Raw genomic sequence first — 25,500 nt, forward strand, 5'->3', positions numbered from 1 at the left:
ACATGTGGTGCACAATCAAGCAAGTGAGCCACCAGGACGTTGGACATTTTCAGTTCTTACTTTATAGTTTTTTTTAATGTTTTTGTTAACAGCAACCTAGATTATCCATTTCATGAGAAAAGGAGGTGTCCTATGATGGAGCCAACTGTGTCTGACTCAAGCTGGGTTCCCATATGGCCCACTGGCTTAAAAGACTATTGCGGAGAACAAAATTATGGCAACCAGATTAAAGAAAATGGTCATTTCAGTTTCTTTTTTCCTTTTTTTGAAAAAAGGATGTTTCATTAATTTCACACGAGTTAGCAAATTTACAGCAGAAAAAGAACCATTTGCACATCAAATAAATCTATTTTATTAATGAATCAGCTGTAGCGATAAATTAAACTGCTTACCTGCATTGATCATATCCTACAAAACCAGTCAACAGGTCAAAAGTAGTTAGAATTCAGATAAGCTCAAAATAAAATCTACAGGTTCTATCTATACATATCCTATATAACTATATATGCACACTTTTAGACCAATCACACCTGAAATGGGGAATCCGTGTAGATTTCTCTCAATGTACACCCACTTGAAATGTTTTTAGTAATTTATAAAAATTGAAGGTAGATAACGTTTTATCAGTAAACGGAAAAAATGAATGCAATATAAACATTATATTGATTATGAAAATAAAAAAATCAATTTCAGTTGTCTTGTCATATCCAATTCTGCTTTAATATCTCAATTTCAGTAACGATTCAAACCTTTTCAAAATATTTTGGCTACAAAGACTAAAGTTTAAGTTTTTCATAACCACAGGCATCGATAGTTTCCATATAACCACATACATGCAATACAGGATGAAATCATTTACATGTTAAGGTTACTTTTTTCCTAGCTGTTGTAAATGGAGTGAATGTGAAAACACTGCAGTGGCCTTCCTATGATGGACAGGAATTACTCAAAATTTCTATGACCATTTTCCATCTGACATTGCATAACTAAATCAGAAAACTAAAAGATTAGTATGTGCACACAAAAAAAACTCATACAAGTCAGATTTCCAACTGCTCAGAACTTTATTTCGAGGGAAATAAGGGTTAAAATTAAATTAAAATATAAAATTTGGATGGACAGGTCTGTTTTTAAAGGGAAGGTGTTGATAAAAGGAGAGTAGGCAGCCTTCCAGAAGAGAGGGAGAGAGGCAGTGGGGGAAAGAGAGGAAGCTACAAAAGGAAGTTTTGGGATGAGCCTGGTCATTCAGGAAGTTATGTATAAAAGGGGAGGGGAAAAAAAAGACGAGACAGATGCAGTTAGTTAATATAAACCCCACCCCCGTCTGAAATGTCCTCATACGCAATCAGTGCTATAGCTCTCTCCTTTTTCTGTTTCTTACAGGAAGTTAGATTAATTCTCTTCACTTGCTCTCACCATCATCATCTCATTCCGTCTTAATGTAACATCTTTTCCTGCAGTTTTGAAAAAAGTAAACAAAAAGTCCTTCAAAAATAAAATGCAGCAACCACATTTCATGTTCTACTATTACATATACAGTATATATATAAATACATACATAAATATCTTACATGTACAACGAATTTTGAAAACTGTGGGGGGGAAGAGAGAACCCAAAAGACTTATGAGGACTTGTGGAGGTGGGGGGAGCGGGGCAAGGAGGCCCAAGGTTGCTCATTGTGAGGGTAGTGTCTGTGTTTTGTTTTAGCTTTACACATATACACGGGCGCACACACACGCACGCGCACACACAAACAGCCTTTTAGGGATGGGGAAGAGTGGGAAACATTCCTCAGTTGGCCCAGTAGGGGGAGTTGCCATAGCTGGACTTGCTGCCTTGGGTTTTCTGCTGCATGCTGCTGGACTGGCCACGCTGACCAGGACCAGTCTGAAAAGAAGTAAATTCAATCAATTAAAACAATGTAACTCCTCAGATTTAATTTCCTGCAACGTTAATGAGCCCTTTCTAGCTGCACGAACATGTCCAGGAACATTTTTTGTGGGTGTGATCCCTCCTCTTGCAAATATTTGTTCCCTTGGTAGTAATTTCTGAGAGCCATCAAGGTGAAGATTAAAGTGTTGACTGGTACCGACTGTTTCAAACTAAATAGTGTTGTGCAGGACATTTGGTATCATTTCTGCGTTAAAAATTTAAAACGACTATCAATTTTAATAATTTGTTGAGGTTTGCACTTACATTATCACATATTTCAAAAAATAAAATAAAAAATAAAATAAAAATAAAAAAATCGCAGTAAAAGCTGATAATCTTAAGACAGTTTGTGTCATTTGGTCTACGGTCAATGGAGCCAACCTCTGACCTCACAATATGACAGAATTATACTCAAACAGTAATACATGATTTTTCTTTACTTAAATAATTTAATGAAGTACATGACATTCTGGCAACACAGTAATCCATTAAAGCCCTAATTTAATTGTATATTTCATCCATCTTACTACGATGGTAGGCTAAAGGATATATGCAAAGAGAAATGGCTGATGCTTGGTGGAAAAACTGTACAATAACAGAACATTACAAAAATGTTCCAGATGTTAAAGAGTGTTTTGACCAGATAACAGCACTGGACACCCCACAATTAAACGCGCCACATAATATTTGCTACAGTAGCCATTTAGGTAGTAGACTCATCTAATGCTACGTTAGATAGCTAGCCCAGTGGAAGGCGGCTCGGAGACAGAGCTACAGTTAGCGACAGCATAAATTGATTCAGCCAGCACAAACCCAAGCACTGTTGGTCACATTGAGCTGGTGGCCAGCGGCAGCACTAGAGAGAGGTAAAAGAAAGTTTGCTGACCCGGAGGAGAGTCTGTACAATCCAGGTTCAGGCCCCCCGACGCTGGAGTTCGCACCTGGCTAAATTTGAGTTGCTATAGCATTTAACTGAAGGTATTTGGTCTATTACCAATAAAAACCCTAGAAAAGACACAGGGTGCAAATATTCCACCAAAAGAAGTTCCGTCCTGAGACAATTTTGCAGGTATGGACACTACAGCACCGCCAAAAAAGATTGGGATTGGTAATGCAAATAACCCAGATTGTTTCTCTCCTTTTGTTTAAAGTCACTACAGATATGACCACATTATTTTGACCATTTGTGAAAGTAGGAATATTAAGTGAGAATGTGAGGCTCAGCTCTGTGTGTGCGTCTTTGAGAAATGTAAGTCGTATAACTTATGTTGTCAGTTCATTTAAGCCTGTTGTATTGGTCTATAGTTTTTGCAAATTTCAAGTAAGTTAGCTAGTGATTTTGTTGTTTGTGTTCTTCGCCCGTTAGCTAGGTTGCACGTTGCTTGATTGTAATAAAGCATCTAAAGAGAGAAGTTGTCTCTGTGTAGGGACAGACACCTGGAGTGAAGCTGGAAACCAGAATCAGCTTTAATACAGTCCTAATCTAGTCCTCACTAACAAGTTTCAAATAGTTACCATTATTTTTTGAGTCATCAATACCATTTTCAGTCTAATTGGATGGGTATTGTACGTTGCACTTGACGCACCACCAATACGACTTGATAGATTCTGCGACATTCAACATTCGTTTGCGGCAAATCATAGTACGATGGAGACATAATTGACAATTTAGAAAACGGAGATCCCAGAGATGCGGAGAACAAGCAGCAGGACATTCTCAATCATCCTCGGCCTAACCTGAGAGAAATGTTGGAGATAGTAGGTATCAAGAATGACTCCTAAAAAATGTGCTGCGTAACTAATGTGGGTTTAGTCATTCATATTTCATCCATCATTTTCTTTCCAAAAACTATTTGAGCACAGACTCCTACATGTAGATTCATTTAAATGTTAAAGGGGAGATTAGAAAAAGCAACTGGATCTGCGAATTCCCACAGAATAACTGAATTCATTTCTTGCTACTCAGTCCGAATCTTATTGACCTGGAGTCCCAGTCTCTGTCACAATAATCATCTATGTGATGTTTTAAGCCTATTGGCAGACATCCATTTAAAATTTAGCCAATGGCATACAAGGAGCCTTTGTTCCATGTCCTTCTGAAATAATCAAAGATGCTACGCCGCTGAGTGTTAGTGTGCGTAAATGCGAACAGTAGCAGCGGACAGTTCCGCTGTGTTTAATGTAGAGAATATTGTCTATTGTCTGTAATAATATAGGCCATTTCTTTCATCCAGCCACAACCATCTAACCCTTATAACAAAGTTATGCATTCTTGCATACATGTAAGAATTATTTTCATACAATAATCCCAATAGATTCATGTGGATACATATGAGTGGACAGGAGAGTGAGCAACCAATAATGACAAACACCAAAAAAGAAATAGGACATGCAGTGGGTGCTTCACATGAACAGACACAGTACTACAGTAACTACGACCATTTTATTTCCCATCGTATTCTGCATTAATGTTTTCCACTGGGTTTCCACGTTCATAGAGCCTGCATTAAAAAAACGGTGAAAAGGCATGAGGTGACGTATCCAGATGTGCCTTCTGTTGTCAACCTTTGGCACAGTGTAGTTACACCGGCAGACCCACGTCAATAACATCCGTTGCATGCTTATGCAGCCAGGTGTAAGAACAGTCGATTCAACTTGCAGCAGGCCTTTTATCCTTAATTCCTTATGAATTATCCTTCACATCTTTTCTTGACATTTACCATTGGGGTAATGAAAAAGTGGTAAAGTAAGTGAAAGATTTAAGGGGTAATTTGTTTGACTTCCTGACCGCAGCCTATCTGTGGTGTAGCCAGACCTTACTCCACGACACTGTGGAGATGGGTCTGGCAACGTGAGTCAGCTACCACCACAAATGGAATCAGATTTTGCGTCAAACACTGGTAATTTCATTTGAATGACATGACGTAACATGAACAAAACTTTAATACAGTAACTCTGAACATTATTTCAGAGTCAGATTTATAGATATTTAAAGAAAACCCCTCCCATAATCCCATGCCATTTCATGACATCAAAAAGTCTGTCTTTTGTTATTGTTTTGATCGATAGACGCCTGGCGGCAGAAAACTAAATTGTGTACGTTTGAGTTGCTGAATACTTCAGGCTTGGCAGGCAACACCATTTTGAGGTCACAGCTACTCAGAAACCATGTTTTTTTTTCCCCTCTGCAATGGGGGGCAGAGAGAAAGAAAAAAAACACACACACACCCATATTTACAAAACACTTCTAATGATGAAACTTAGATTGTAAACCTTTGGGTTGACCAAATGTGATTTATGGATAGACGCTTTATTTTACCTGTCCATCCTGTGTGAGGTGATGGTGCAGCAGCTGGGAGTGGGGCTGTTGGTGCGGTGGCAGGATATGCAGGAAGGGAGCAGGGGCATAGCCAGGAGCCCCCCCAGGGTTCAGGGGCCCTGTTCCTCCCAGCGCTGAAGGAAGGCTGAAGGGAGGCGGTGTCCCCGTGTGGAAGCCCTGCTTGTCAAATGACTGAGGAGAACCAAGAGAAGAGGTTAACATAGCAATTACAGGTCAACTTGATCAAGTACATATGCATGTACAATAGGTTAAGAAACAAAACAAATGCAAATTCAATTTAGCATTCCATAAAAATCTGTGGCCTATGCAATCATATTTCTGTCTAAAAGCCCAATTTACAACTTAAGTTAATAGGCTATTCAAGATAATGGGCTCTTGATGCGTAGACAATTTTCTAGTTTTGATTAAAATGATCAATTGCAGAAAAGGTCACTCAGTTATTTAAAAGACAACTGCATTCAACAGGACAGCAAGTCACTTACCTGAGCTTTGCTGTAGATTGAACCACCCATGTCAGGAACTCCTCCACTGGTACCCGACCCTGATAGCCCTGGTGCTGAGAGGAGAATGAAAAAAAGGGGAAGAGGTAAAGGGAAAAAAAAAAAAAAATAATAGAGAAGGGAAAATAAAGGGGTTAAGAGGGAGGAAGTACAACTATTACTTCACTGATGATTATTGAAAAATAAGCGGAACATTTTCATTTCAACTGTTAGTAGGAAGTGGGCCAGCCAGTAGAAAGAAGCATATTAAGTGAGGACGCGCGTAGGCATGTTTCTCATCCTTTTGCATGTATCCATTTATGTGCACATCAAAGTGCAATCACACACATGCATAAACACACACCTTTCTCCAGAACACTCTTGACTGTAGAATCATCTGCAATTGTAGTACATTTGTTTTTCCTACAGGGAAATGCCCACTGAGTTTGGCTGTGTTAGAGTGTGCGCACATGTGTTGTGTTTGTACCTTTCCCTGGGCCGCTGCCCGCTGACTTGGCCTGCGTCTGGGCAGAGCCTCCGTACCCTCCCTTACTGTACTCTCCACCGTGGGCTTGAGACAGGTCATCAAAGGCTGAAGGACGAGGAGTACAGAAGAAGAGAGAAGGCAGAGCGAGCAAAGGAAGGAGAGAGGCAGAGCGAGCAAAGAAAGGAGAGAGAGAGAGAGCGAGAGGTGAAGAAAAGGAAGAGGAAAGAGGATGGGAAGAGAAAAGAGGGGGGCAGGGGAGAGAGGCGGTAAGGTAACCTGACTAAAATGGCAGCTGTGTCTATATTGAGCCGTGTCCAACTTCAGCAGGGGGGTTTGAGCTATGCATGCAGCACAAGCAAAAACACACAGGCCCGATTCCACACACACATGCAGCATTTGGTGTACATGTATTAAGTAGAGAAGGTCCGACACCATTTTTTGCTTCTCGATACCAAAACTTGTGTATTGGCCGATACCAAGTACCAATCCGATACCAGTGTGTCATGCATTTTATTATGTATCAACAGCTGTCTAATATCCATGTATGGATGGATGTGAATTCTATCTTTGTCGGTCTGGCTCAGGTTAAACTCTTTGTGAAACATGAATGAACAAAGAATGACTGTCACAGAATTTCTTTTCCAGTTTGGTAGCCAGTTATAACAGAAAAAGAACAAATAAACTACAGTCACCTACAATTTAGGAGTAGGAACATCTTATCAATCAAGGGTTGGAAATTGAAATCTCTACCTCTCTCTACACGCAAGTCATGCTGAGGTCTTTGTAAATACACCCTGCCTCTCTCACAATACATGTACTAGTAAAATACCGCTTTACCACCAACTGTTGCCATTATGGATTAAAAAGACAAAAAAAAAAGAGTAATTCCTGCTAAGCTAACTAAAGACAGTACTTATGAGAATTAAAAGAGACACAAGTGACTAGCCAGATAACCCTCTAATGCCACCATAACTAGTTCAACTGTTTTTTGGGACACACACACACACACACACACACACACACACACACACGTCCCAGGACCAAAAGATAAGATAAACAGAGAGGAAAGATGGGGAGGGGGCTAGACCTAACAAAACGGATCTCGCCAACAAGACACGAAAACAGACAAACAAGACATTGAATGAGAGACAGACACAAGACACACAGGACCAAACTAATGCACAGACAGCAGCAAAGGGGTAAAAACAAACGTCTACAACATAGACTTCGAGGACTCAGTCCGGCTGAGCCAAGAGTCCAAAGTCCCCTGTGGTGCTCCGCTTATACGGGCCATAGATGGCTCCATATACACAACGTTTAGAAAGGAAAGGGTCCGTGTTTGGGTAGACGGATAACTAGTCCAACTGTTGAAGTTCATTAACTTCTCTACTTTTCATGGCAGGTTGCTGTTTGTGGTATGGTGATAGTTTGGCAGTAATAATTTAAGATAAACCTGTGCTGTAGACACACAGCTCAATTTAATTAAAGTAATTCAATAGCTGGATATAATCATCACATTAAAAACGTTTATCATTGCTCCACTCAGGATGTTTTTTGGTGCTGTGAATGGTCTGAAAACATCCTCCGTCAGCAGTGATAGAGAAAGCCTTTTTGTTTTGTCCTGTCTTACCTGTGCCATATGCGTGCTGTCCGTAACTTGGCTGATGCTGTTGGTGATACTGATTAGAGGGATTGGCCAGGCCCATTGCAGGTTGCTTGGCCGGAGCAGGAGGCACAAAGACTGCCGGGCCATACTGAAAGGCTGAAGGAACCCCAGGCACACCAGCGTAGTACGGAAGACCTGGAAAATGGCATGAAGAAAAAAAAAAAAAAATGAATCCAAGTGCAATGAAAGGAGAACACTAGGCAATTGTCTTTAAGCAACAATGATGAGAAGGGCTCTTTTGTGCAGAGCAGTGTTACATTAATATAGTCCACACTAACGCAAATTGACTGTCTACATAAAAATTGGGTAAAAACACAATTTCACTTTTTTTTAATTTGAAAATAACTGTAAAGCCTTAGGCTTTACTGGATTGGTAGTTTAAGCTTAGATTTGCATTCAGAGTAAATGTGAGGTGCGTGGATGATTTGCCTGGGAATACATTTATCATCCTCATCATTAAACATAATTTTACTTTTTCTTACCAGTGTATCCATAGCCAGGAGGCAGAGGGGGGTTGAGGAAGGCCTGGTTCTGTGTTTGCTGACCCTGGCCCTGCCCCTGTGTTCCTGCTTGCGGAGCCTGCTGGGGCTGGGACTGCACCCCGGCTGTGGACAAGCTGGTTGGGGGAGCTGGAGATGACGAATCATTTCTGCCAAACTTTGTTGCTTCCCCTGGACAGAAAGTGACAGTAGAGCAGACATTATTGAAGTTGCAAGGAAGCCACCAAATTAAAAAGGTTAAGCATGTAGGATTTAGCTGCATCTAGAAAAACCGGTCAAAGCAAAAATGCAAATGGCCCCATCTAAAACCAGTGTTTGTTTTTTTTTGGTTCTGGGCTACTGTAAAAACCTGGCGGTGCAACATGGGGTGCTTTGGGAAAGAGAATTCTCTCCATATGTAGATTTAAACAACTTATTCTGGGGTAATGAAAACAATTCATATTTACATGCGATATACACTAATGAAAACCGTTATGATTGTCCTAAATCTGACACATGAGACCTTTAAGAAAACATAAGTAATTTGTCAGTCTGATTGGTCTAAATCTAGAAAGTAAAGTCTAACAGACTGATGTGTAGTTTGAAACAGCTCCCCGATTGTGTTAATTGTTCAGCGTGAGTTAAGGGCCTTAAAAATAAGGCAGTAGACATATCAACAACATAAAAAGTGACTTACCAGAATATGGATTGTTGGCCAGACTCTCTCTTCCAGGCATAGTAGCCGTAGTACCAGGGAATGTTACACCATAATAATCCTGTGTATGAAGAGAAAAAATATAATTTAAAGAGGCTCGGAATGCTACTTTGAGAATTCGGTGATATTGCCATGAAGAATATTGATTATGACCGTTTACTATGATATTAAAAAATAACATACAGGGAAACATAAAGCCAACTGCTGATTTACAAAATACTAGAACCAGAATTATATGCAGCAAGGTATAAACAGACTCACCATAGGAAGGCGAGACTGCAGCATTTGCAAATCCTCGTATCCATAGATCTGCTGTTGAATTAAAGATAATGGAGAAAAGAATTGGTGATGACGTCGTACCATTTATCTACTGAACCTCCCTGTAGGCTATGAACTCAGCTTTAGTTTCACCTTCTACCCATTTTGAGCTTCTACTTAGCTTTAGTCAGTGTCTGTTCTGTAGATGCCATGTTTGACCAGAACCCACCAAAACACGGAAAAGCTCTAGGCAGTAAGGAGTGAATTCACTGCCACACTTCTTAAATTCAATGTATCCACTCATTGTTAAGTTTAAAGTGTATATGAAATAGGGCTGAAACAATTCCTCAAATAATTTGATTACAAAAAATCCTTGAAGCAAAATTCTTTGGCTCGAAGCATCGTTAATTCAATGTAACTAACGGTGTACGGCTCCCTGTGTTTCCGCACGGGGGATTATTACTAGCGCAGAACAGGCTAACACCTCCGTGGACACAAGACTAATGCGTTAAGAGAAGAGAAAGGCGAGACAAAGACACAAAGTTTGGGGTCATTTTAAGCTGAAAACATACGGCTATATTATCTCAGTAGAAAACATCCAGTGTTCAACGAAAGGAACCAGGCACCAGGTAACAATCGTCTGCTGCTCTCGTCCACTGCAAATACAGCATGCAACTCTGCAAATAGTGATGTTTTACAAACATTGTAAAACAAAAGCAGTTGGTTTGTAGTCTTAACGGTTTGGTTTGCTACTAATCTTGGGAAACTCAGCTGCTGCTGGAGACAAACCAGCCCCCCATACCCCCCGGAGCATGGTTACTTAATATGCACGGGAATAACGTCATCGGAGCATGCCGGTGCCGTCTGCATTGTTTCTCCTTACTCAGTATTATGCTTCTGAAAATGTGTCCCCAAGAACAGTGTAGTTGAATGGACCACCTGTAAGCTTTGAAGAGTCACATTTACCCTCGCCTTAGTGAACATCTCTTTCGCATATCCAGTGGCAAGAAGGGGAAAGGGGTGAAAAAGATTACCATTTGGGCTACCCCAAAAATTTTGAAGGGTCTTGGAACCTTGGCTATAATTTTTTTCTTTTTTTTTCCTAAAAAGGGAACCGGTCTTTTGAATCTATAGAAAAGACAAGTTTTTATTTTTTTAAATTACAAAAAAAACAAACGGGTTACTAGTTATTTTCTTACCAAGTATGTCTTATCCGATTACTCGATCAATCAGTAGAATACACAATTACTCAGAATCGATTGCTGCAGCCCTAATATGAAAACTGACCGTTTGATAACAGAATAAAGATGCTTAACAGTTCTGGGCAGGTTAGTCCCTTTAAGATGCAATCTATTTTTCTTGCCATAAAACACTTCAATAAAAAACAAAAACAAAACCAAGGCAACTAATTAAAACAAATAAGAAATTATTAAGAAAGTGTATAGTTACCGGGTAAGCAGGGAGCAAGCCACCAGGGCCCATGATGTACTGGTTGGCCAAGAGAGGGGGAACCCCTTGGGCCAAGTTTGGAGGAGCTTTACCTGGCAAAGGAGAAACAAAGACTTTTGACTTGACATGAATCTGTACGGTCTTAGTGGAGTGTCAGGAAAACCTGATTAAAAGTGAAAGTGTATTTTAATATGATATACATTTTTTATTTAAAAAGAATCTTATGTAAATTGGTTGATCTGTTGGGGGATGCGATTCCTTTGCCAAACTAAGAGCCTACCAGAGGTGGTTGTGAGCAGGGGTGCCGTGCGGTTTCCTGCAACTGAGAGTGTGCCATTAGGAGTTAGTCCAGGTGCTCCAGAGGGGTGATTGAGGCCATTGGTGATTGAGCTTGTGACAGCCAGGGCAGCCGAAGAACCGGAATGGACAGCTTGGCTGGACGACGAATAGGCATGGAGGTTGCCGCTACTGTTGCTCTCCTCGTTACTTATCTGGTTTAACAGAACAAGAGCAGAACGGGTGTATGAGAAGAGATCCAGCAACTGTTGTAGGTTGAAGCATGAGGTCTTCATAAATAAAACTGTTATTCCCAAAGCTCATACTGCACTCAAATAGTGCCTATGTTTAATGCAAATATGCCATGTTCTTTTATTATAACCACAACTACAGAGTGATGTTTATCTTAAGTTCTGTTCTGTTTTTGTGCAAGCATGAACATACACTTACAGTAAGGGTGGAGCTCGTGGCGAGGGCCGATCCAGATGAGTGAGAACTGGTCACATGACTAAAAAGAGTGAAATGGATTTGTCAGCCTGCTTAAGTCTCAAAAAGCCAGGAAACATGAGCAGGACAACGGGAGACTCAGTAAAAATAAATTTCCACATAAAAAGATTAGGATATGTGCTTGTAACCATCATCATCTCCAGACCAAAAAAGGAGACACAAAACATGTATATGCAATATAAAATGCCTTGGTATGTCTGAACCATCCCTTACCTGCTGAGCGAGGGGATGGGTGTTGAGTGGGAAAGTGCAACTGCAGGGGAGGAGACGTGGTGGCCACTGTCACTCGTCATAACGGGAGACTCATTTTTCACTGTTCTAGACGATGACGTAGCTGGTTAAAACGAACAATTACAGATTTGGTCAATCTCAAGACTGCCTTTTATTAAACCAAATCATTAATTTCTTACACAGCAACTTTTATTCTTGCATTTTATATATGCCTTATTCTATTTTAGAATATCTTTGTTGTTTATCCACTTTAATGACTGTTTTCCGTAAAGCACTTTGAATTGCCATGATGCTGAAAAAAAGTGCTACATACAGTAAATAACCTTGCGTTGACATGACAAACTTTAAAAAGAAAATGATTGATTGTGAAAGAAGAATTAAAAGAATGAGAAATAAATGTAACAAAGTTGGACGAGAAAGATGGATTGAGTATTTTCTGGTCTTCATCAAACCTCATCCACTAAAAAGATTATTTCCACCTTCTATGGGATGCATTTAGCAATAGCTATGTATCATATTGGATGTGATTGGCCACTCCACTCCAATTGTCAAGTGTACTTACTGTCCTGTGTGCTCTGTGTCTTCATTCCACTGTAGCCATTCTATGAGAATAGGAAATGGACAAAGTCTTATTTTTATCAGAGATTTTTCAGGTATTACACAGAGCTTTCAAGAAATAAAAATGAAGTCAGCAGTGGTCAACATCCTCTGATCACTTTGGTACTTTATGCATACATAGAGAAAAGGCTATATCCTTACTGTAAGGACAGCAGCTGAGGGGACATCGTTGCTCTGAGAGAAGGCCAGATGAGGTGGCAGGGACCTTGGACCACTGCTCTCCACACGACTGGCTGTGGTAGGAGCTGCCGAAGATTGTGGAGCAGCTGCACTGGGAAGACCCATGGAGGGGGAGGGCGTGACACTGGGTAAGCCCAAGGATGGTGAGGGGAAGTTGGGATCTGATACAGCTAAGGGTAAGGTGGGTAAGCTGCTCATGTGGTCACTGTTTAAAATGGCCAAGAGAAAGGAAGATGGAGAAATATACAATAAATATACCAACTATGTCAGAAGAAAAGTCAGGATGTATTACTGGTTTAATTTAAAAAACATACAAGTAGTTTCTAGCTATAACTGAGCTAAAATGACGGCATCATAATCTAAATCCTTTTATCTTAGTGACAAATTGTGCGCCTATGGATGCAGTGAGTACTCTGCTTTGTGCATGGCTAAAGATTCCATGCCTAACAGATGCACAAATCAGCACATGTACAACATTGAAAATGAAAAATTCTTCACATTGACAAATGTGTGCCTGACAGACCAACTACACACACACCTCACAGATCCTGGCTGCTTGGAGAACAGGCTGGTCTGCGGCTGATGTGTGGGAACAGCAGTAGGGAGAGACATAGGTACTGGAGCTGGGCCCTGAACTTGGGCACGTTCCCTGGCTGACGTCTGCGCCATGTCTCCTGTTCCACTACCAGCCTCAGACCCAAAATCAAGAGCCCCAAATTGAACATTCAGGCCAGGTATATCTGCCGAGCCCGGCATCTCCACTGCAGACGATGGTATCTGAGAAGACAAAGAAGTATATGTAAAACCTGGCTGAATTACTTAACCAATTTCATAACTTTTATATATTTGTACTGTGTAAAATGTATAAATTATGGATATCAAGCTGTTATGTGACAATAACTAACTAGAAGCTATGTTTAGTCAAAACAGTCCCGTGAACTGCTTCTTAAATATGTTTTAAGTATAAACCTCAGGGTGGGTCGACTCTACTTCTCTTCCCAGTCGCAGAATTAAAGAGGTACAGCCATTCTCATACATAACATCCCTTTCATTTTGGAACACGAAGAAAAAGACCAGTAGGGGAGATTAATTGTAATTACAGGCTCAATTCTTAAAACACTTAACTATTCGTATTGTTTATGCTCCAAACTGATTCACCTGTTTAACCATTACGGCAAAGGACTGGCCTTCCCAACTGGTAATTTTAACTGTATTACGAATGCTTCTCTGGCTAAATTTCCCTTCCGCAAATGTATCACATCCAAGGTCATCCACTGCTCTCAACAATTTATGTAAAGACACTGCGCTGATAGATATATGGCGACATATTAATCCTAAAGTGAGATTATACATTCTATTCACATCCACACAAGTCGTACTTGACAATTTTGAAATGCTGTCCAGCTGTATAGACATTGTCCTATCAGATCACGGCCCAGCGCTTTTGTATATTGACCCAGCATTCAACATTCCCAGAACTCCTAACTGGAGATTCAATACATCACTACTTGGCTTGATCATTATAAAAAAACAAAAAAACAATTGTCCTCTGCTATGATCTGGAAAGCAGCTAAAGCCACTTTATACGGGCATTTTTTTGTACACTTCTCATCAAATGAAGGTTCTAGAGAGCAATAGGAACAATCTTATAAAAAGGACGTTACTAGGTTAAAACAAATGCATAAGCAAAACACCCAAAGTTACAAGTCTAAAAAACGCTAGAGACTGCAAAGACCATACACAATACTGACCACACTCGCCATGTTCAGAAGCTAATACTTTTCACTAAGCAAAAGTATTATGAATTTGGTAATAAGTGCAGCAGGTAACTTGCCCGCCAATTGAAAAACCAAAACAATGATCGCTCAATCAACATGATTAGAACTCACTGTGGTGATGATTCCTGTGACCAGTTCAGAGAAGATCCACTCCAACATTACCTCTTAAATATTTCATAGCATCTTTTATTCATCAAACGCTCCACCTTAAATGGGCCCGATGGGGTTCCACTAGAATGGCCAGAAATCCACACAATTTTTATGACTGCTGTTAATATGTTGAAGAGTGATATTCCTCCTTCTTGGGAAATAGGCCTCAATTAGCCTACTCTTTATAAAGAAAATTATCACTTGGACTGTTCATGATACATACTAATTTGCCTACTTAATGTGAACTACAAAACAGTTGCAAAAACTAGCCAACAGGCTTGAAAAGATTCTTTCTGAAATTAATCCTCATCAGGCAGCATTGTGAAATCAAGATATGACGGTTTATGTACGTTGAGCACTTAATGTCATTCACTGGGTATGGTCTTCTTAATACCCATAATACTGTGTTTACAATTTTGTTGGATGTTGAAATCGCATTCGACCGTGTAGAATGGCCCATTTTGTTCTCAGGCTTAGAAAATTGGACTTAGGTTCCAGTTTATCAATGTGTGTAAAACTCTTTACTCTGAACCAATAGCAAGTGTTAATACAAATAAATGACTGATGTGGGTTAGTTTCACAGAGGTTGTAGACAAGGGTACCCTGTCACCCTAGTTTACACTGTTTGACACCCTGGCCGAGGCCATCAAGACTAATCCGGACATAACCAGTATTACAGCAGATTAAAAGAACCATGTTCCATTATTTGCTGATAATGTCCTGTATTTAAGTAATCTTGAAAAAAAATTAAAAATCAGTTCTGGACTCTAGCCTTATTTAGTGCTCTGTCAGGTTATAAAATTAAACTAGGAAAATCTGTCGCCCTGGCTTTCAATAGTCCCCAGAATATAACCATACAATCTTCTTTTGGGGTATCGAAGAATGGCTTAAAATATTTGGGTATTTTTGTCACTCCTTACTTGAACAATCTATTTGAGACTAATTATTCCCCTCTTATTCAAAAAATTAGAAAGGATTTTAAGAAGTGCATCTCCCTGCGCACTACCTTCTTCGGGAGAAGGGACAGAAAAAAGTTAACATCTCCCACGATTAAAACTACTTACTTCAAAATATTCCGTGCTACTTGACTGCAACTTTTCTGTAAGTCACTAAACTCCAAAACCAAAGGAACTGGGAGGTTTAACCCTTCCCAACCTACAACTTTCTTACTGGTCAGCTCAACTCAAAATTATGACCAACTGGTTTATAAAGAGGAGGGATTATTTATGGATTAGTCTCTCGTCTCTGGCAGGTCATCCTAGAAGGCTTGAATCCCTCCCCTTTATTAATGACATGGACCAGATGAACTCTGGAACTCTATTATTTACAACACACTACAGGTCTGGAGGGATGTGAGAAAATATTTAAATATTCCCTCTGCTATTTCTGCTTGGTTCCCCCGGCATTGAATCCTGACCTTCCAATGCAGATCAGGAGTATTGGCTTGCTGGAGTGGGCTTCCAAGGGCCTATCAGATGTCACCGGTCTATTGATTTCCATCTCTGTAAAGCTATTTGAGCAAATTAAAAACGATTGACATTCCTTGTGAGGCTTTTTCTTCAAATATCTCCAAATATTTTAAGTTTTTCTATAGGACTTATCTTACACCCGTTTGCTTCCAGAAAAAGTCTCCCCATAGTTCAAATCTTTGTCATACATGTAAAAGACACAAGGGTGTATTTATTCACCTTTTCCTGGGCATGTGATCGCCATCAGACATTTCGGATTAAGTGAATTCCATGGTCCAGAAAGTGATCGGTAAACGGTTTCCATTCTCCCCCCCATCATTTTATCTGTTAAACCCTACTTTGGACAATCTTTTTAACACGGACTCCAAATATCTGTTAATTCTTTTATTTCTAGCTTTTATTTTATATAAGAAAAAAAAAAAAAAAAGGTTGTCTTCCCAGCAAGTCCTAAGGTATGGTATTGTGGTTCTCAAAGATAGTCTCTTCTGCCTTTGAAGACCTCAATCATAATTCCGACAGATTCTGGAGGCCACTGCATTCCTTCTTGCAAAGACTGACTTCACTGTGTTTGGTTTAATCTATATCTATCAATTTATTTCTTATACAGTACTTATCTAACAGAAAAATACAACCAAAAACAAACACCAGACGCTGCATGGTCTTCACACTAAGTTCAGAGTGTATGTATGTATCTATCTGTCGGTGTGTCTAACTCAAAAATATTAGCTCCAATTACTTGCTCTGGTAGCAAACAAATGTATAAGATGGATATGGTTAAAATAACTATACTATATGTGCAACATGTGTTTGTTGACGGGATATTATCTTTGAGAGAGGTAAAGTCATGAGTGGAATTTACAGCTTGAGGAAACAACTTTATTCAGTTTGACGCTATCACATACTGTAGGCACTCAGCTAGCTACCTTCACTTGTTGCACATTTGAGAGCAGATACACTATTGACAAGACTCAGTTTCTTTCATATCTTGCAAGTAACATTGCTCTATGGTTATTTTTTTTGAATGGGAGGATATTACTTTGTTTTGTCTGATTTATAAAAAAAAAAAGTTCAGATATCCAAAGATCCTACCTTTGAGAGGGGAGGTACTCTGCGCCTCTGTGTCTTTAGCTGCCGCTGAGGGGGTTCTGTAACAGAAGGCTCCATGCCAGGCAACTTCACTCCTGGAGAAACTCCATCTCTCATATGCGGAACAGAGGACTCATGACCTGAAGGGATTTCAAAATGTTATAATTAGCATGATCAACATGACAGGGATGGTGGTGATACTGCCATGATCTTACAGCTAGTGTTTGTTCTTCTCATTTCTTTAGAAGAGAAGGCCCTGCCTCACCTATATTATGTGATAAATATTTGGCTTTAATATCAGCTCTGTAGCCATTGTTTCACTGCTAGCCAAATATTTCTGGTATTATTTTATGTGGTTACAGTCCACAAACAAAACAGAACACTAAGTTTTCGTTGTCATTTCTGCTATTGTGGTCTTTGAACAGCTCAGTACGTAATAATGAATCTAATAATTCAAACAAATTATATACATTTGTTTAAATAAAACTGAATGTTACCACATCAACACCCCAAGCAGAAAACTGCTGCTAAATACTGCAGATTTTCATTCTGGATCACAGCTGACAACTGTATAACAATCCGCAGATTCCGTTTGGGTCAGGTCACGAAGCACAAGCTACCACTGCTTGTTAAAATGATCTATATTTAATTATGAAAATAATTAAATTTAGTTGAAATGCTAATGTCACGTGGTATTCTAAGCTTTCAAAAGGCATAGTATGATACGGTCCTGAAACCCTACCTGGCGGTGTGGGGACCTGTGGAGCATGCGACAGACCTGGAGGCTCTGTGGTTGGAAGGATGGAGGACTGTTGTTGCCTCTGAGCCAGCTGGCTGAGCACCGCTGATGGTTCTGGTTGAAGCTTCATCTCCACTGGGGAGAATGCAGATCAATATACATATTGTACTGCAGTGCACCATACCTCTTACATTGCTGTCATTAATTAAGATTAAATACCCATGCCTTACATGTCTTTGTTAGAATTCTTATTCACGTTTGTGTTTTTTTTCCTTAAAATTACGAAATTTAAACTTACTGTGGTGGGCGGTAACAGGGCCGTTCTCCACTCTTTGAGCCTTAACTTCTACAGAGGGGGAGAAAGCAGGAGCAGAGTTCTGTAGTGAAGGTGGCCCCGCATCTTTGGGAACACTAATGCTGCTGGCGGTGGCCAATGGCTGACTGGCTCTCTGACCAAGCCGAGGGCCGTTGAGCTGCTCCGATGTCCTGATGTCAGAGGCAGGCGTTGGCTTAGGCGCATTCAGGGACCCAAAACCAGAACCCAGGACTGAGGACTAGGAGGATAAGAGAAACAAATCTGAGTAACTGAATACACTGATACCATGTATCAGTGTGTAGGCACATAAACATGCCTGTCGGTGATGGTGCTTGCCCACGTCTAAGTATGTATAAGTGTGTGTATGTGTGGCTGTCTGTACCAGCGCAGCATGTGCATAGTTGGTACTAGCAGAGGCAGCATGGGCGTAGCTGTTGGCTGTGGCGTGTGCGTAGCTGTGTGTTGCGGTGCGTCCATTGTGGTGGGAATTGGTGAACACCAGGCTTTGGCCCAAATCCTCGGCTGAGGGACCATCAACTATCGCCCCCAAGTCAGAGTCCATAGAACCCCCGACAGCCACTCCAGTCTTTGGCAGCAGGCTAGCCAGGTCCACACTGAGGGGAAGCAAGAGATGGGAGAGCAGAAAGAGTGGGGGTGTGAAGAGTGGGAGAAAAGAGTGGTTCGGGGAAGAGGGTCAAAAAGTAGAAAATTAAATAAAAAGTGACTCTCTAAAATAAAGCAAGCTCTCTGTAGGGATTTAAGCTGACTGGATTTTGGGCAGGACGGCTTACTTGGATCCAGGTGCGATGTGGTTTGCTGGAGGAGAAGAGGCAGTGAATACTTTAGTCTCAGACAACTGTGAAAAGGGACAAAAAGCATAAACAGGAATTAGCTTAATATAGACATATGTGCTTGTATATCAACCATTCAGAACCACATGGAGATAGTTACACCACATAAAATCCCTGACTCTTAACCAGTAGATTTTACAAAGTTATCACTAACATAAAATCTCAAATAACAAGAGACAATAGGCAGGCCAGTGCAGACTTAAAGAAAAGTAAACAAATGTGTAGGCCCTCAAACTCAAGCATCCAAATCCCTTTCAGATCATTAAAAGGTGCTGCATTACATCCTCATTCCAGTCCTCTGAAGCCCAGTCTTCCCCATTGCCTGTCCATGTTCCTAATAAGACAAAAACACAGCAGCCAAGTTAGTGTTGCCATGTCCATACCTGTTCAACCATTAACACAGCTAGTAATTTTGATTTCTAAGCTAACAATTAAGCATTCTACACCAAAAGGAGGAAATTGCATCCAAAACGTAACATCCATTATGGTCCTTACCAGTTCCCTCAGCAGTTTCGTTGCCGTCCCATGCCTCCTGGCGAGCTCGAGAGTTAGCTGTGTAGTCAGCAGGATTGAAGATGCTGAAAGTAGTACAGTGGAAAGAAAAAAAACAAAAACAGGAAAGCGGAGGAAACAGGTTGGAAAGGTGCAAAAACATAAGCACAACCGAATAAAATACCAACTGGTCTGTTGCTACTGAATGAGAAGATTCAGAAAACTTAATTTTTCTACACATGTTTTTTTAGATATGTGCTTGTATTGACCATCACCACCTCCTCATCCTCCTACTTCAGGCTTAATGTCACATGAAACCATGTTCTTACCCCATTCCCTGGGAGGAGAACCTGTTGCCAGCCGCTGCTCTTCCTCTACCGCGAACCCCTGCCCCTGAGGACACACACAAAACACCAGATGACCTCTGCTGAGTAGTCCACTTAAGCCTAAACTCTTCATTAAGCATTTGTTTAAAGACAGTTTTAAGTTTACTGAAACTTTCGGTCATCGACCTTTGTCAAGCATGACACATAATTATCTGTTTTTATATAAAACCATGCGTATATTTTCCCCCTGTAGGCGCCACTGTGCAGCCCTCCATGGATAAAAACGGCATAGAACCGTTTAAAAAATATTAATGACCACAATTATTTCCTCATTGCACCATAAGCAAAATAGCGCTGCAGAACAACCGTGGGGGGTGGGTTCACACTTCAAATTAATGAGTTCAGTACAAGTTAATATGGCCTCTACTTCCAAAACCCTGATTAACTGCATTATCACTTTGCAAAACACCAAGCACACAGTTAACCTTGCATGCAACCATACTACAAAGACATCGTTTGTTAATAAAAAAAATAAAATAAAATTTAAAAAAAACTGGCTCTGCACCATCTTTGTGATGTGTCTGACACAGTCTAACCCAAAAGATCATTTGGGCAAGTTTTGACAGCTCTGTGTTTTGAATTGATCAGATCAACAACAAAAAAACCAATCCTTCTGTGTACACACATTTTTTTTGTCACTGTTTTTCAGGCTGAATAGCCAATCAGGTGGATTGGCTATGGGATTGAATAGAGCAGTTTACTAGGTGTGTCAGGGTCTTGAAGAGCATAACAAGCCATCGGACACAATTTCTTTGGAACCAGGCCTTGATTGACCTCACCATTCTACTTGTTAAAAAAATACAAATCCAGTCAGATTCTACTCATTTTCAAACTCTACTCTCATTATTGATGAGATCCCCTGCTCCACCAAACACACATTCAAACAGCTGCAGGGACTGAGCCACGCCACACATGTTGAGCACTGTAATACTTTAAATGCCTGCAGACACAAATAGATACATCGCCAGCTACATCACCCAACATGCACAACAACATCTGAGACAATTCCCTATCTTAGGGATTGCAGTAGTGCTGCACAATATTAAAACCACTTTTCAACCCTATGCTTTGTATAATCCAACTTTGGAAACATTGCTGACAAAATTGGAACACATTCGAAAACCTAAAAGGAGGTATCATTTTTTAAATTCTCACCTCTGCCCCGCCCCCTGCGTCCACGGTCTCCACCTCTCTCTCCAGGAGCCACCTCAAACCCATTCTCCTCAAACCGACCTGGAATCCAACAAGAATCACAGGTTTAAGAAAATGACAACACATTAAAGACTCATTAATACTGAACTGCGAGAAACACCTGAGCCTTTTTATTTGAACTCACTAGGAAATCAAAGAAAAGAAATCTGAGTAAAGTTGAGTTGACAGTTCTATATACTCAGCATTCTTTCATAAACAGGGGACTAAAAATAAATAGCCAATGTCAAATATGCATTAAAGAGAAAGACCTTATAACAGACCAACAAGGAGCATTCATTTACACAATCCAGACAGAAAAAACATCTTTCTTACCTTCTCGCCCTCGGCTGATGCCTCTACCCCTCCTGTTGGATGCCCCACGTCCGCGACTAGCCTCCCTCTCTCCTCCTTTCTTCTCCCTGTTTTCCTTTATCTCTGAGGGTCCTCCTTCTTTCCCAAGGCTCCGCTTCTTCCCCACAGTCTCCCAGGAGTTCTGACAGAATTAAACCAGAGAATGAGCTTGACTAAAATACATAAATCAGGGCTCCAGGCTTACTTTTTTACTAGGATCACTGTAGCCCTTGAGTGAAAATTGGCACATGCAAAATTTAGGGGTGCACACCTTAAATTGACCTGTCATTTTTGTATATATCCCCATTTAACTGTATTGCGGATAAATGCTTTGGCAATAAATACAGAAACTAAAATCTGCTGCAGTTAGTCTTACTTTAGTTAAGCACGTTTTATTTGTATGGTGCTTAACAAATGCACATTAAGAAATGTACCAAAGTATAATTACTGTCAAGGTACTGTATTATTGCCTCTGCCTCATACAGGCTCTCCCTCTTCTGTCTCTTGTTTAAGGTCCCATGCCATGAAAATTTAACTTTGAGGTTTTTAAACATTACTATGAGTTCCCCAGTGGCCAGAAAAGGCGATAGATGTAAACCGAGCCCTGGGTATCCTGCTCTGCCTTTAAGGAAATGAAAGCTTGGATGGCCAACCTGGCACCTGGACCCTTATGTCCTCATAAGGGGCAAGGTTACCTCTCTTTTGTCAGCCTTGCCCACCGAGAGAATTTAGCCTACCCACGAGACTGGATCTAGTGGCTGTATTTCTGCACCAAGGCTGAATTTTGGGAAGAATACTTCAGATATGGTATTACGGACAACTAAGGTCTATATAAAAGCATCCAAAGAGCACCATGACATGGGCCCTTTAACACCCAGGGTGGGACATTTTGAGTACTGAGGGAGTGAAAAACAGACAACAAAACAGCACCATTTGTTGCGACGAGGAAAATAGTTATACATTTAATCAGCAATTGTAGTCAAACCCAAAAACAAAGTTACTGTTAGAGAGCCTGTTATGTTTTAACATCTAAATGTGTGAAGTGAATCCATGTATGATTTTGAATATGTTAGAGGGCCGGTTATGCTTAGACCCGCTAGATTGTGTGATGTGAGTTCATATATGGTTTGAATATGTTTTCATTTGATTAATGTAACAGTTGTGCAACAGCATCTGCATGTTTTTCTTTTAGTAGTTGCAAAAATACTTGCACCATTAAAAAAAAGTCACAAAAAAAACACACCTATATTGAGAAATTTGTGCATGGCTCATGGAGTTTGCAAAATTCCCAAAAGAATTGTCACAAGAAATGAAATTGAATAAGGTTTGTGCATGTGTACATAAACTTACTATGTCAGAGGTGCTCTCCAGCAGAAAATTGATTGCTCTGTTCACATCTTCGTTGCAGTCATGGAGGGCTACCATGCACTCATCTTGAGTCTTCCCAGTGACCTCAATCAGCTGTGAGGTTGGACAACAGAAACAGAGCATTAAGATGGATCGCCACTTGATGGAATGAGGGTCCCAATGGCCCAGAATATATGCTGCTGATCCGGAAAATGTGTTTGTCTAAAGGGACACACATTACCTGTTTGACCTTGTCTTCAAAGTCAGCATCATTTTTGTCATAGATCATTTGGGCTAAACGAATCTGTTCTGCTGTGGGCTGGTAAACAAAGAGTTCAGTTAGAAACATTACAACAAAAACACACAGTATCTTGGCTCATTTTCGTATTCAACAATACATCAGACCACGAGACAATAGGTTATATTTACTTATTTCACAAGATTCTACCATCCTGGTAAAGGAATAACAAGTAGGATGTGGTCACCTAAAAATAGCTTAAAATTGTGAACTTACATGTCATATCATTAAGTATTTTGTATTTCAATATCAGTATAGTAACATGTAATACTAAGGGAAGCAACCTTTGATTGTATTAAAAAAAACGTACTATTTTTTATAGAGCAGGAAATTCCTTAGGCCTGGATCCAACAATGTAAGCACAATGGTGAAAACCCACCTGTATCTGTTTCTGTGGCTGTGTTGTTTGTGTGGTGGTGGGCAGCGTTCTGTCCCGAGTCCCCCGGGCTTGATTGCTGACCACTGAAGTCATCATATACAGTATATACAAAACAATGTATGTACAAAATAGAAAAATCTGGGGAGAGAAAGTGGCACACGTTTATGTGCGATGATTACACTGCATCACAATCCCCAGTAACACACTGAATAATTGTCTAAGGCCAATACAATACACTGAATATGAGCAGACTGAGACTCACTGTTGTCAAGTATACCATGTAAGACTATAACTCCATCTGTCGCCCCCACCACCCCAGTTAAAATTAGCCAGCCAGGAGGGGACTGTCCGGGTGTCAACTTACAACCCTCCCTCAGTCTCCAACACAAAACAGTGAGTATGCACCAGCATATGTTTAGGGTATTATGAATTATAACACTTTCCCCACATCGAACTCAAGATAGCGAGAAGCCATTAGTTATTTGATTAAAAGAAATAAGTAAACTAAACACAAAATACCCTGAATGCCAGACTAACCGTGGGTTCGATTATATAACGTCCAGCAACTGGTTAACGTTATATGTAACTAGCTAGCTAGCTAGCTAGCTAACTGGTAAGCGTGGGAGCACAACAAATGAGATCCACCGTCTTTTAACGTTAGACAGCAAGGCACGGTTAACGTCAACTGTATAATGTAGCAACTGTTATCAGTGTTTTCATTCGCCCGTATTTACAGTAGTTTATGACTGAATAGTTACCTTATTAAGGTGAAAGATACAAGTTCTGCGGAAATATGAGCCGCACTGGCTAACCTTCACATTAGCTTTAGCCAGGCTACGCTAGCTTTAGCCTGGCTAGCGGCTCGCCTTTGTTACATGAGCAATACACACATAAGTCATTACGTAAAAATGCATTGTTCTACTGGCAGGATATTAGCCGTGTGACAATTAAGTTATTTAACCTGTCCACAATACGATCGATGTTCGTATAGCTAGCTTCACATACTCAGGAACAACAAAATAAACAACACGCGACGATGTAACGTTAGCTATCCTTTTGTGTAAAGCGAAAAAGCTAACGTGAGTCACTTAACGCTAACCTCAGGTTGCAAAGTTAGCTAAAGTTAGGAGCAGGCGACGCGGCGTGTCAAATTAACATTTACCACGCCCGGTGTGTAATACTATGTTGATGCAATACGGTGTGGGGGGAGAAAAGTTGTCGAAAAACGCGTGGCCCGTTCATGTTAAGCGACGACAGATATCAGTAGCAAGCTAACTGCCCGGGCATGTGAACGGCCCGTCCGCATTGAACGATTGCAGCACCCCAGTACGGGCATAACGCTGGGTAGCTAGCAAGCTAGTTAACTAGCTAGTTAACCATCGAAAAAGGACGGACGGTTTCTCTGAATTGTCCGATCGGTTTTCATTAAACTAATGTAAAAGTTGTAAGATAAGACGATTAAGTCGTTCACATTGATTTTAAATCGACAACATTAGCACAACAAATCTTTATTCTTTATTTTACCTGCTAACACGCTTCGCTCAGCCAGCAGCAGATGCTGTCACGTGACCCACCGCGCCGTTGTTGAAAGTTAGGATGCGGCTCACGCCGATATATTGGTGGTTCAACACCGTGCCTCTACGTGCGCGTTCTTGTCTTGGAGCGCGCTTTGCTGAAAGGTTTCCAGCCTGATGAGAACTATAGCTAAACGTTGGTAGTGATTTCCTATTTAGTGACATTTGACACATATGTAATTCGTAATGTGTGAGATCAGATAAACATTTGATTGGTTATGCTTACATAGACAAGGAGTTTCCAATTTATTTTCCCTGAGCCAAGGTTGTGTGAGGTTCTTTGATGGTAGTATGAAATACTAACAGTAGGCTACCACTAAATTTGCACTGTCTGGGATCTTTTTATTCAAATTTTAGGCTAATAACCCTATCACTCTCAGCTGTGCTCTCTGTATAATACATACTTGTAAAAAGGAAATTTGAATAGCCAAAACAGACTTGGGAAAAAACAACATATCTGCACACTGCACTTCTC

At 40.5% G+C, this 25,500-nt stretch overlaps 1 protein-coding gene across 5 annotated transcripts; it reads right to left on the reverse strand.

The window, feature by feature from the left end:
• Nucleotides 1-1,045: 1,045 nt before the first annotated feature.
• On the reverse strand, nucleotides 1,046-25,069 carry LOC117944755 (ubiquitin-associated protein 2-like). Of its 5 annotated transcripts, none has more exons than XM_034871853.1 (30): nucleotides 24,976-25,069; nucleotides 23,452-23,589; nucleotides 23,016-23,093; nucleotides 22,778-22,888; nucleotides 21,410-21,569; nucleotides 21,041-21,118; nucleotides 19,829-19,892; nucleotides 19,503-19,585; nucleotides 19,289-19,341; nucleotides 18,948-19,012; nucleotides 18,539-18,770; nucleotides 18,139-18,394; nucleotides 17,844-17,975; nucleotides 17,105-17,241; nucleotides 13,168-13,395; nucleotides 12,580-12,825; nucleotides 12,383-12,422; nucleotides 11,803-11,923; nucleotides 11,533-11,590; nucleotides 11,087-11,300; nucleotides 10,807-10,898; nucleotides 9,361-9,411; nucleotides 9,082-9,160; nucleotides 8,388-8,576; nucleotides 7,870-8,040; nucleotides 6,240-6,344; nucleotides 6,117-6,149; nucleotides 5,756-5,829; nucleotides 5,253-5,444; nucleotides 1,046-1,888 (listed from the first exon to the last, which is right to left on the reverse strand). In XM_034871853.1, the coding sequence occupies exons 2-30, from the start codon at nucleotides 23,545-23,547 to the stop codon at nucleotides 1,793-1,795; spliced, it is 3,534 nt and encodes a 1,177-aa protein (XP_034727744.1). In that variant the 5' UTR covers nucleotides 23,548-23,589; nucleotides 24,976-25,069; the 3' UTR covers nucleotides 1,046-1,792. The 5 variants fall into 5 exon arrangements, with proteins under 5 accessions (XP_034727744.1, XP_034727742.1, XP_034727741.1 ...); XM_034871851.1 differs by having other exon boundaries at nucleotides 11,087-11,297; nucleotides 12,580-12,823; nucleotides 13,157-13,395; nucleotides 24,976-25,068; XM_034871850.1 differs by having other exon boundaries at nucleotides 12,580-12,823; nucleotides 13,157-13,395; nucleotides 24,976-25,068.
• Nucleotides 25,070-25,500: the final 431 nt, after the last annotated feature.

The sequence above is a fragment of the Etheostoma cragini genome, chromosome 5 (assembly GCF_013103735.1).
Source record: "Etheostoma cragini isolate CJK2018 chromosome 5, CSU_Ecrag_1.0, whole genome shotgun sequence".
NCBI lineage: Eukaryota > Metazoa > Chordata > Actinopteri > Perciformes > Percidae > Etheostoma > Etheostoma cragini.